Source organism: Dipteris shenzhenensis, chromosome 24 (genome assembly GCF_047967505.1).
Source record: "Dipteris shenzhenensis isolate YYH24624 ecotype China chromosome 24, Dip_SZ_1.0, whole genome shotgun sequence".
Lineage (NCBI taxonomy): Eukaryota > Viridiplantae > Streptophyta > Polypodiopsida > Gleicheniales > Dipteridaceae > Dipteris > Dipteris shenzhenensis.
The window spans coordinates 48,056,165-48,068,347 of record NC_141619.1 but is presented as its reverse complement, the minus strand read 5'-3'; the positions used below and the strand labels follow the sequence as shown (position 1 = coordinate 48,068,347).

Sequence of the window (12,183 nt, the reverse complement as noted above, 5' to 3'; positions counted from 1 at the left end):
AACCAGCCTCCTGAGCTGTGCCACGCTGGATCTCGAGAAACACCAACAGGAAGCCACATACCAAGCTGTGGCTAGGAGGACCTGGTTAACTACCAGGGCACGACCTGCAAGGGAAAGCTTAGCAGTGCTCCAGAAAGCCAGCTTCCGTCGGATGGAGTCTAGCACCGGGAGAAACTGCTGAGCTGGCGTGATGTTCAGGCCAACCTACCAAGGTATCTAGCTGTCTATCCCCGTGGGATCCCTCTGAAACCCAAAAACCTCCCCCACTGAGAACACGCCCCGAGGTCTGTGAGAAAACCAACTGATTTGTTCCAGTTGATTTTCGCACCAGCGGCCGAGCAGAAGACCTCCAGGGCCATCCGCACCCTCTCCAGCATCCTCTCATCGTCCTAGACATACAGGGCTGTATCATCCGCGTACTCCGAGTCCAAAAGCTCCGTGTCCTCCCGGAGTGGAAGGCGAACACCCCTGATCCCTGTAGACCTCGCCTGAAGGTAGTAAGTCATAGCCTCGGCGAAGAAGAGAAATAGGTAAGGAGCAAGGGGGCAGCCCTGACGCACTGATCTCTCCAAGCTAAAACGCTCACCCATCCTGCCTCCAATGATGACCCTGCTAGAAGCTGTCCTGTACAAAGCTGAGATACCCTGAATCCAACCTGCTGGGAAACCTAGCCGCTCCAGAGTCCCCTCCAAAAAGGACCAGTCCACTCGATCGTAGGCCTTCTCAAAGTCGAGAAGTAGAATGGCAAGGTGTGATCCGCTGTGCTGAGCCCACTCCGCCGCCTCTGAAAAGGTGAAGACATTATCCAGGATACTGCGATCCTGGACAAAGCCTGTCTGAGTGTCATGGATGAGGTCTGGGAGTAGAGGCCGAACTCTGGCGCTGATCATCTTGGCGAGGATTTTGTAGGCAGTGGTAAGGAGAGTGATCGGGCGCCACTAACGGATCTCCTGTGTATCTCCTTCCTTCGGGATGAGGCAAATCAGTCCCGAGGAAAGGCTCTCTGGCATATGACCGCTGCTGAAAATCCTCTGCAGAGCTGCAAGGAGGGGCTGATGGATCTGGTCCCAGAAGGAGGTGAAGAATGCCTGGGATAGCCCATCCTCACCTGGGCATTTCTGTCCATCGATGGCCATCAAGGCCTCCAGCATCTCATCCGTGGTGAACGGTGCCAACGTCGCCTGCATGCTAGGCTGGACCAGGGATGGAGTGTGCCTCCACACCTCCTCTCGGGCACGTCGAGTACGAGGGGCAAGCGGCTCCTGCTGGAAAAGGGTCCTGTAGAAGTCAGTGGCCAACCCCAAGACCTCCCCCGGATCCGTAACGATGTGTCCATCCACTGTCCTGAGACTCCGAAGCTGATCACCTGCAGCTCTCTGGCCATGCGTCCTGAAGAACTCCCTGCACATCCGGTCACCCTTCCGGGCCCAGAAGGAGAGAGAGGCGTGATAGGAAAACTCTGAGCGACGCTGGAGTGTCTCCTCCAGAAGGGCTCTGGCTCGAAGGGCCTGGATCCGAAGCTCCTCCGAGCCCGGGGAAGCCTGCTGGAGTCGTTGAATGGAGGCGAGGTCACTCCGCAGAGCTCTCTCTCTGCCCCACCAATCCTGTCGAACCTGTAGGGCTGCGAGTTGGCAGATCTGGCTGGACTCCTGCAAAGCCTGTGCCACCGAGCCAACCAGATCCACGCACTCGCCCCAGTCTCTGTCCCAAAGACTGCAAATACTGCTGCGCACATCCTCCCTCGAGAAAATGGAGTCAGGAATCCGGCATGAGCGGGGGGGAAGGGTCTGAGCTGCGGAATCTAATGATAAGTACACAGGCGCATGGTCGGACAGTGTCGTCCCTGGAACTATACCCGCCTGACCGCCTCTGCCGATGGCCCAATCACTAACATAAAATCTATCCAGCCTCTCCAGGAGTCTACCTCCTTCCCTGCGGAAGCCCCACGAGAAGTCCAAGCTCCCGTGCCAACGTCGGAAGGACGGGTCTCGCCAACTGTCCCTTCCTCCTGTCGCAAAGATAAAAGAGTCCCAAGCTGACTGCTCTACCTGAGACATACCTATAAACTCCGGTCCTCTGCCCTGCTGGTCCTCCAAGGTCTCCAGATTGTTGAAGTCACCTCCAACAATCTAGGAATCCATGTCTGGGAGAATCCCTGTAAGTGTCCTCCAGAAGGTGGCTCTACAACGGAGATCTGTGGGAGCATAAATGTTGAGGACTCCAACTCTGGATCCCTCCAGTTCCAGGCCTACCCAAAGGGCACGGCCTGGTATCAGCGTGCCATGACCGAAAACTCCCTGGGCTAGCTGCTCGCCCACGGAGGTACAGACACCACCACTCCTCCCCAGTGCGCCGATCGAGGGCTCCCAATAAGTGTGAGAACGTCCAGGGAGAATCTTCCCGCATCTACGGGAGTGAGCCGCAGAAAGCTTGTGCTCCTGGAGCAGTACATCCAAACGACCAATCACTGCTGGCTGAAGTTCCTGTCTCAAAATGAGCTTCCTAGGACCACGGGTTCCAGAAGAGTGAAACCCGTTCACAGTCCAGGAAACGAGGTGTAGGCTCATGGTGAGGACTGGGAGGCTGCGAACAACTGTCTGCTCGCGGTCGAAGTCGAAGAAGAAGCTGACATTTCGGAGTGGAGGCGCTGACGCTTATGGGAAGGTTTGGAGGGGGAGGCGGGGTCATCCTGCGCGTCCTTCAACACCTTCAGCAAAGGCGAGAGGCCTTTGGTACCATGAACAAAAGCTTTCTCGAGCCAGCTCGAGATCTCTGAGGTGGACATGCCGTAGAAAGCGCGGAGTTTCTGAGGGGTCCAGGCTCTGACATCTTGGGGGAGGGGCCAAGACAGGGGGGGCCTGAGGATCACAATCAGTCTGAAGCGTTTGTCGGCGCAACGCCACCGCAGGCGCACGTCACCCTCGGACCACTGAGTCTCGAGAAGCTGCCCACCGGACGGGCCTATCCAGGAGCAAACCTGAGCATGTGTCTGCTCCCTGAGAGCCTCCCAGACCGAGTCGTCTGTCCAGGTCTCGGTGCCGTCGCTAAGGAACGTGAAAGCAAAGCTAGGGCCATCCCTGGGGGCCAAGGCGGCTATCTTTCCATCCGCCCCTTTGCGGAGCAGGAAGATACTGATGTCGAGGCAAGCAGGGAAAGTCCCGAGGTCGGCCACATCCAAGTAGTCCCAGGGGCCAGATCTGTAAAAGTCGCGGGGGAGCTCTCTCTCCTTAAGCTGAGGCCCGTCAGAGTCTGCCACTGACGGACAGAGAAGCCTGCTCCGGTGAAAGTGTAGACTCAGGGTGTCCTGCCAGCGGAGGGGGAGGGGGAGGAGGCTGGGGAATAGGCAACTCAGATTCCTCAGGGGCGACTAGCGGAGGAGGAGGAGGGGGAGCGGGGGCTGCCCTCGGCTGAGGAACCGTCGGTGCAACTAGCTCTGCGGGAGAGCTGAAAGAGGCGGGGGGGGGGGATGGGGATGCATCTGGAACTGGGGCTGAGAAGGAGGGGGAGAAGACTGAGGAGGACGAGGAGGGTGCTAAAGCTGTGGGTCGGGAGGAATGGGGTGCAGATGGGGGGTGGCCTGGGGCTGACTGGGAAGAGGCTGGGGAGAGGAGGAGAGGGGGACCTGAGGCTATGGAGGGCGGGCTACCGTCGAAGAAGATGCTCTCCCAGGTCCCTGGGGCGGCTGCCTGTCGGGTCTCTGAGGTGCAGCTGCAGGTTGGGTAACCTTAGCCTCTTTGCCTTTATCAGAAATCTTCTTGTTCTTTCCTCTTTTCCTTCTAACCTCAGTCCAGCCGCCAGCTAACTCTGGTCCGGGCTCCAGCTGCCTCTGCTCCTCCTGGCGTGGCTGCCCGGAGGGGGGGGGCGGAGAGGGGGGGCGGGGGGGGCCGAGAAGAGCTGGCGAAGCGTGGACAAACAGCCGCCAGGTGCCCAAAGCCGTGACACCTCAAACACTGCCTTGGCTGTCCGGTGACTACCATGCTCTGGGTGATGCTGCCGACATCTGTCACGATCTCGATCACTGTCGGGAGAGTCGCAAGATCCGCCACAGCCACACGGACTCGGGGGGCTCCTGCCGTAGTCACTGCATCGGCGAAAGTATCGTGCATAACCCAGCCAAAGTGGGAGCCCAGGTCCTTGACAATCGGCCGTAGCTCAGCAGCAAGACCTAGAAAAACTAGCGTCACTGGATGACGAGGTATACGGAACCGAGCATCAAAATCCGCTGTGCTAAATCCGCGGTACCACGGGACTATCATGATAATCTTTCCATCCACTGTCGTGGGGGAGCCAGCAATCAGGTTGCTCGCAGCTTTCGCGTTGGAGAGTTTGAGCCAGAAGATGCCCCTTCCCATAAGAGCCACCTCCTCAATATGGCCATCCTCTAGCATGAGAGTGGACTGGAGCCAGTCCCTGATGGCTGATCTGGAGGGGGAATGTCCAATGACTCTGCCATAAACAGAGGTAAGGGCAAAGTCATTGGCAACCTCCTGAACCCGAGATGATTGTTGCTCTGTCAGGATGACGCGGTAGGCATCTGGAGAGGGAGGGTCCGTCTGGGCCTCCGGTTCCGGGCAGGGAGCCGCCATACCGCCAAGACAAACTGCGAGGCTTCTAATGAGGAAGAGGCTGCCACCCAAAAAAGGGGGGGGGGGGGGTAGATGCGGGAGGGTGGAGCCTGGGTGTGGCGGAAGGATGGAGGGCGGGGGGCGGAGGAATCGGGATGGGGGGGTAGGAAGCGGAGATGGCGCGGGGTGGAGGAGTGGGGGCGGGGAACGGGGGCGGTGGAGAGGAGGCGGGAACGGAAGCGGGGGCAGGGGAGAGGCGGAGTGGGGCGAGAGGCGGGCGGGGGGCGGGGGGAAGGGGTGGGATGAAGGGGCGGGGTGGAGCGAAGGGGCGGGGGGGGCGGGGGCGGAGAGCGTGAGGGGGAGACGGGGGTGAAATGGAGGGGCGGAGAGGCGAAAGGGGGCGGGGGCGGGAGGCGAGGGGCGGGTGGGCGGAGCGGGAGGCGGGGGGTGAGCGGAGCGATAGCGGGGAGGGGTGGAGCGGAAGGGCAAGGGGAGAGGAGACGGAGCGGGGGGGGGTGAGCGTGGCGAGGGGGGGCGGAGCGAGGCGGGGGGGGTGAGGCGGGGTGAGGGGGTGAGGGTGGGGTGAAGCGGGGTTGCGAGGAGGGTGAGCGGAGGTGCGAGGGGGGGTGAGGCGGAGGTGAGCGGGGATGGCGAGGGAGGGCGCAGCGGCAGCGGGTGAGGGGGAGGTGAGGTCGAGGCGAGGAGGAGGAGGGCTAGGGGAGGTAGAGGTACGGAGGGGGAGGGGGAGGGGGAAGCTCGCAGGAGCTCAGTAGTGGACTTGAGATGAGTGTAGACAAGACACAAGCTAGATTAAGGGTCCCCTTGTTGAGCCTTCAAACTTAGCATTTTTTCTGAGGGTCATATGCTGTAAATTGCCATGTCATCTAAAATATGGGATGCTGGGAAGGCTTTTGTCAATCCAACCTAATGCGCCATCTACAAGTTACTTTAAGAACTAAGTTTTAATTTTAAATCTTGACTCCTGGTTTTTAATATCTCAAGTCACAATAGGTAGGAGCTATCAAGATTTAACTTTAAAACCTTATCATCTACATTTTCACATGAGAGAGAGAGAAGTAGTAGTAGAGTCTATTAACGTCCTCGGGGGGCCAAAAATGACCCATGGTACCCGTCTCAATACAATGTAAAAATGAGTCTCCTCAAGGAGAGGGGTCAGGATTCTATGATCGTGACGCCAGGTAATAAGATGAGTGACAAAAGATCCCAATGCTGCCAGAGAGGCAGTAGAGAGAATTGATTTCAGCTGAGCGGAGTCCTCCAGTATCTGCTGGTAGTCCTCCCTGATATGTGCATATCGGGGGCACTGTAGAGCCACATGTGCCTCCGTCTCAACTGTCTGCATGTCACAAAGGGTACAGACTCTAGCATGTCTGGGCTGATGCATCCAAGTTCCCTTCTCAATTGCAAATGTATGAGAGAGAGAGAGAGAGAGAGAGAGTTTTGTATTAATGTCTTTGGGAGGCCTCAGTGGCCTACGCGACAAAGTACAAATAGAAATATAGCTCATACAAGCCGCCATGGGCTGAACCAAATGTATGAGAGAGAGAGAGAGAGAGAGAGAGTTTTGTATTAATGTCTTTGGGAGGCCTGAGTGGCCTACGCGACAAAGTACAAATAGAAATATAGCTCATACAAGCCGCCATGGGCTGAACCAAAGGGCGCACTAAGGCCCTTGTTGAGAAGCTAATGATCTCAAAACCCAGAAACTCAGAAAAGCTCTCTCTTAGGCTCTCAAGAGACTCCAGTAGGTAGTGGGAAAGCTCTGAGGACATATCTGGGAGTCATGGTGTCCCTTCGATGAGATGCAAAGATGTCACGTATCTGTAGCTGTCGAGCTGTTTCTCGCAGTGGCAGGGGGCGTGGTCTCAGGGATCCCTGTGTACGACTAGCGACATCAAGGGTGACACTTCTGGTCTATCAGTCTGGGATGGACGTCTATTGTGCGTGCTCTAGTCATCCTCTTGGTGCTTGCTCTATTACTCTGTGCCATCTTTGTCCACTGACCCAAGTCGCCCTTGTGTCGGCTATCTCCTCATCCTCCAATGCGATGTGTCCTAGGGCTGACTCAAAGGCATAAAAATCAGTGATGTGTCTCTATGCCGGTCAGTATCCTTTGATAATATCCCCTCGTGATGTTTGATCTAGGTCTCCCTATGTCGCCGCATCTCCATTAGAAAGTGGCCAACACACATCTGGTCATGGAAGTGGATCAGACGGGAGAGTGGACCGAAGGGAGAGTGGACCGAACCCATGCCCCTCATGAAAGAAGCAATAGTACTCCATGGTAGCCTATCCTTCCCTCATCATATTATTTAGGTTGATTAAGCTAGGTGGTGATCTCAAATGAGGTATCTGTGTGTTGATGGTCTATCAAGTGGGAAAGCCTTAATAGAAAGCCTCATTACAGAGCTTGGCCATGATCGGAGAAAGTATTCCCCAATCATGAGTTAGGAGTTGTGGTTGAAGATCTTCATGATGCTTGGATCTTCTTCAAGTTTTTCATCGATAATTATTTGGACTTACTATTTCACAAAATGCTTAAGAGGTCCTATTGGTGTGGCACAAGAAGCTTAAGAGGTCCTACTGGTGTGGCATAGGACGCTTAAGGGGTCCTACTGGTCTGGCACAAGAAGCTGTCTTTTCTTGCATCATGCTAAAGAGTCGGTCCTCTTTTCTTGTTTCTTCCTTTTCTGTATGCCGTTGTTTGGTCTCTGAGTGCCCATGCTTCCTTGATACTAACCATTTAGAGGAACAACCCCGTGGTGGATCTCGTGGACTTGATTTTTTTGTTAAGTGGATGCTATAGTGTGGGTTGGGGTTTGGCATCTAGAGGAGGTTGGTTGTCAATGTTCTCTATAAGTGTTTATTGACTCTTTCCCCCATTGGAAAAGGATTGTTAATGCTCTCTCTTCTCCTAGCCCTTGCTTCCCCTAACTCGTAGTCGTCTTAGCTTCCCTAGCTCCTAGTCATCTTAGCTTTCCCCTAGCTCAAAGTTGTCTTAGCTTTTCCCTAACGTTTAGTCATTCCCCCTCCCTTAGCGTTTCCCACAGGTCCCAAGTTGACCTGCCTTTCTTTGGTTGGTGATGGAGTCATCTTCAACCAATCTTTCTTCGCGCTAGTTGTGAGAAATGTATTTTTCTGCTGCCTCATACGTGGCACCAACGAGAGCAAAGACAGTGGCTAAAAAAGCACGTAGTTGACCACAACCATTGGAGGCAGGCTGGGATCCAAGTGAATCCTATAACAATCCAAGTGAAAATCCAATTCAGATTTTTTAGCCACAATCCAAGTGAATCCAATGTCAACTCCCTAATCTGGAGGCGGCTCATCATTGGCCAAGAATTCATTGGATTTGTGCCAATTAATTTGAGCTCTCACGCAACCTGAAAGAGGTAAGAGTTTGTTAAGAGGCATCCAAATAAACTATTGTGTCATTAGCTAGCTCACTGTCTAGAAGCTCCTCGTCCTACTTGATCAAGAGCCTCAAGCCAAGGATGTTTGTCTGTGATATGAGGAAGAGACAGTAGTGGAGACAGAGGAGCACTTCTTATGCATTTGCTCTGCTTATTACGAGATCCAAGGACGTTGCCACTGCTTCTACTAGGAGGGGCGCGGGTTCGGACCTCTCCCGACTGATCCACTTCCATGATCAGGTGTGTGTTGGCCTCTTTCTGATGGAGATGTGGTGGCTAGGGACTGCTGCACAAGATCAAACAACAGGAGGAGACAGCACCACGGGACACTAATCGAGCACATAGACACATCACTTATTTTTATGCCTTTGAGTCAGCCTCGGGACATATTGGAGTGGAGGATGAGGAGATAGCCAACATGAGAGCAGATTGGATCAGTGGGCAGAGACGACAGAGGGTAGAGGAGAGGGCACCACAGAGGAGGACCAGAGCACGCACGATCGAGGTTCTACCCATCGCCGCCTTGCTCAAAGGAGACCGATCGACCCAAGATGTCACCCTTGATGCTGCCCATCGATACAGAGATCCCGGAGACCACGACCCCCACCACGACAGGAGACAACTTGACAACTACAAATACGTGACATCTTTGCTTCCTATCGTAGAGATACTATGACTCCTGGATACGTCTTCAAAGCTTTGGCACTACCCACTGGAGTCTCCTGAGAGCTCTGAGAGTGTGGTTCTGAGTTTTTGAGATCATTAGCTTAGTTTAGCCTCAGCAAGGACCTTAACGAGCCCTTTGTGTCAGCCCATGGCGGCTTGTATGAGATATTTTGTTGATTGTACTTTGTCTCATAGGCCCATGAGGCCTCCTAAAGAAGTTAATTCAACTTTCTTTCTTTCTTTCTCTCACGATAAGTTGTATATTATTAGGAATACTCTTTATCTTTAGACCATCTTGAGTTTTTGGTGTTTACTTGGGTACACTGGGATATAAACAATCTTCTTACCTGATTACTTCAACATTACAAGTAGGATCCCTTTGTTAACTCTTACTCTACTCTATTAACTATACCTTCATCTTTTTTTTTTTTCTTTTGGGCAAAATATCTCTCTTTTAGGATTTCCTGGAGGGGGCGCGGTTGCAAGGAGCAGAATTGGATTCATCAAAATCCATCTACATAATAGTAGAGAATGACTTGGGTCACTCTAAAGGCTTTGTGGACTAGTTTATATCTGTCTTTTCCTGAATTGGAGATGGCAGGTAACCCTGAAATATGGGTTCTTCTAAAGTGTTCTTAGCCTTGATATGAAGGTTTTGTGATTGCACTAGAGCTCATTGTGGATTTAATCGTAAAGTATCATCAGAGTCAAGCAGCTGTTTGACACATTCCCTGCTATGTCAAGACCTAAGATAGATAAATAGTGGTTATTGCCCATTTGAAAAGGATTCAAGTGTATGATAAGAGAACTCATCTTGGGCTGAATATTATTTATCCAGATATTCAGTGCAGGGCTTTGTTTTGCAAGTTGGTTGTTAGGGGACTTACACCAGGGCAGGAGTCATGGAAGGGTTTCATGCATTCATTCTTGTGCTCAGGTGGAGATTGGCAGGACAGCACTAGTTGTTCTTCACTTAAGTAGATATTAGTATGTCTTCTTCGCCTCTTGTGGCAGCTATTGTGAGAGCTTGACATACCTTTAGAGACTCATTGATCCAAGTCCTTCCCTCTACACAGGATGGGATTCATAGGCAACCCCTTAGGGGATTGAATCCATTCTAGATGATCATAGCATGCCTCTTGTAGCCTCAGGGTATATGCAATGGTCTAGGTGGGAGAGAGGTCACCCTTCCTTTGTGGGATCCCGAAAGGCTTTCAAAGGCTTTCCAAAGGATTCGAATGATCATATGATATATCCTCTCAAGGAAACAAAGCATATCATACACCACCCCGGACATCCCGCCCCAATTATTGTGGTTTCTAAGGGAGCCAGAGACAGATTGCTGAGATTGACATTGCTATCCTCTTGGAGTGGGGATGGTAGATAGCCTAGACTGCTCAGATGGATTGGCTTTTTGTGGGATAGAGAAGGGGATACCCTCTTTTTTCTGGTTTAGTCTGGTGGAGAGATCTCAGGATGAAGTAATTCAGAGGATACACGCGTGTTGAGCAGTATTGCTTTGTTTCAGGCTTGTATGTCGGTCCTCATCCAGAGAATGTGCTTCTTGGTAATTGGAGACCGTGCAGTGTGATTATATGGGGTGTTCCAATGAGGAGTGGACCCTTAGCAAGTGGGAGTAAATATAGGAGGTAATCATGCCAAAAGCATCCCATTTTTCTAGTTACAGTTAGCAATACTAAGAAATTTAAGATTTGGGCTAGAGAGACATTCCAAAGCAGCTCATTGGGAGAGATTTCGGATCACTTTGGGTTTGCCCCATTCCTGTCGTGACTGCTGAAAGTCATCCTTAAGTGTATCAAACACATATAGGAGACTTTGGAGATCCCTCAAGAATAGAAATATCCTCTTTTTCTTATGGCTTTTAGGAATAGAAAGATCACTCTTTTCTTTTGGCTTTCTATTCATGGAGGTAGTGCAGGTAACAAATTGAGGGGAGACTTTTGGAGCAGATCCTTCCTGCCCATGGTTCTCGCATGTAATCGAGACTAGCAAGCATTGCCTACAGGAGTGCAGACCAGGCTAGGGTTATGTGGGCAGGAATTGCAGGGCTTATGGGGAGGGTCATCTCTTCCTCTTTCTTTGCTACTTGGGGGCTTAGTAGCTTGGCCTTCCTTGACTGTACCTTAGGTATTTTATGAGAGCCAAGATGCTTCTTGGGCTATCAGTGTTCTGCACCATCTTGTTCAGTTACTTTGACACAGTTCCTGTCTCTGTTTATAGACCTGCACACGGGCTGGAGGATTCTTGCTAGTGTCACGGCCTAGGTAATTTTTGTGGCAGCTTTAGGCCAGGTAGAGACTTTGTACATCCCCATTTCCTGTTTCAACTGATCCTCCCATTTTCCTGTTTCAACTGATTCTTAGCATGAATTTAACTTCTCTAGCCATCTTCTCTTTGGTTTAATTAGAAGAATGAAAGTAGGACAGGGCACTGTGAGCGCAAGGACAAGCATGTGTATGTGCCTTCATGTGCATCTGTCTTTTTGTTTGTTTGTGTCTATGTCTGCATTCATGTCTGTTGGGATCCATAATTTCTGTTATGGCATTCATGTTACCTGACTTTTCTTTTTATGCAGAGAAACCAGGATCCGTGAACTTCTGCTTGTGTTGCTTCGACTCCTTGGTTCTGAACTTGGCCTCTCCAAAAGTGCGCCCTCTGCAACTATTGTAACGTAATCTTCTTGATTTAGCCTGATATCTGTACGCAGGTCGTGTGCCATCTGCCCCTTGCTGTACACACATAATTCTTTGTACTCCTTGTTCCATATAAAGCCAACAAGCAGTTTCTTTCGACGTGGGTGTACATATCTCCGGGTCTGCGAATCTATTATATGCTTGCTTGCAGGCCAAAAGTGGTTGATTGCAAGGTCCGAGAAGACACTTCACTTCTATTGTGTCTGGATGGTCACTCATGTTGGCTTCTTGTTGTACAAAATCATAAATACCCAGCTTGGGAATGGCTTGAGGAATGCCTATGAAAGGCATCAATGTCCAATGACACAAGGATTTTATTAGGAGGCATCAATCTTTGAATGGAAGCAACTTGATTATTCATTTTTGTGTTCTTTTGATTCTGTTTGTGTAAAGCCTCAAATTTAAATTTGTTCTCTGAATCGTATCAGGGAATGTCCCCCTAGATCTATCGAAGGAAGCTGCAAAATGCTGTAAGGAGAATTTTTATGGATCCATGTACCAACATAAAATAAATCAAGGTAGAAATAGAGCATTTATACTTTATTTCATGTCAAATTGGGTTGAAGGTTCAACATTGCTAGCGGGAGAGGAGATGCATCTGGAGCAGCCACAAAGATCTACCTAGACAGGAGTCCATGGCAGAGCTTGTGGATGAAGCCAGACAGATGAGATAGGAACCTATCAGCCAAAAAAACATGTTGAGGTTTGAAAATTTAAAATCTAATAAAGAAAATGTTAATGACTTACTGATGTAAGAGTTCAGGATAGAGCTGTCCCATTCACCCAAGGCTTCACGACTCAAAA

At 51.3% G+C, this 12,183-nt stretch overlaps 1 protein-coding gene across 1 annotated transcript in view; it reads left to right on the top strand.

Moving 5' to 3' along the window:
- The window catches only part of LOC147886702 (ARM repeat superfamily protein), a 296,797-nt gene extending 284,869 nt beyond the window's left edge, over nt 1–11,928 (top strand). Inside the window, exon 42 of the mRNA XM_087395638.1 lies at nt 11,262–11,928. Within this exon, the coding sequence (XP_087251764.1) occupies nt 11,262–11,361 (100 nt within the window). The 3' untranslated portion in view covers nt 11,362–11,928. The remainder of the gene's footprint in view (nt 1–11,261) is intronic.
- The last annotated feature ends 255 nt before the right edge of the window (nt 11,929–12,183 follow it).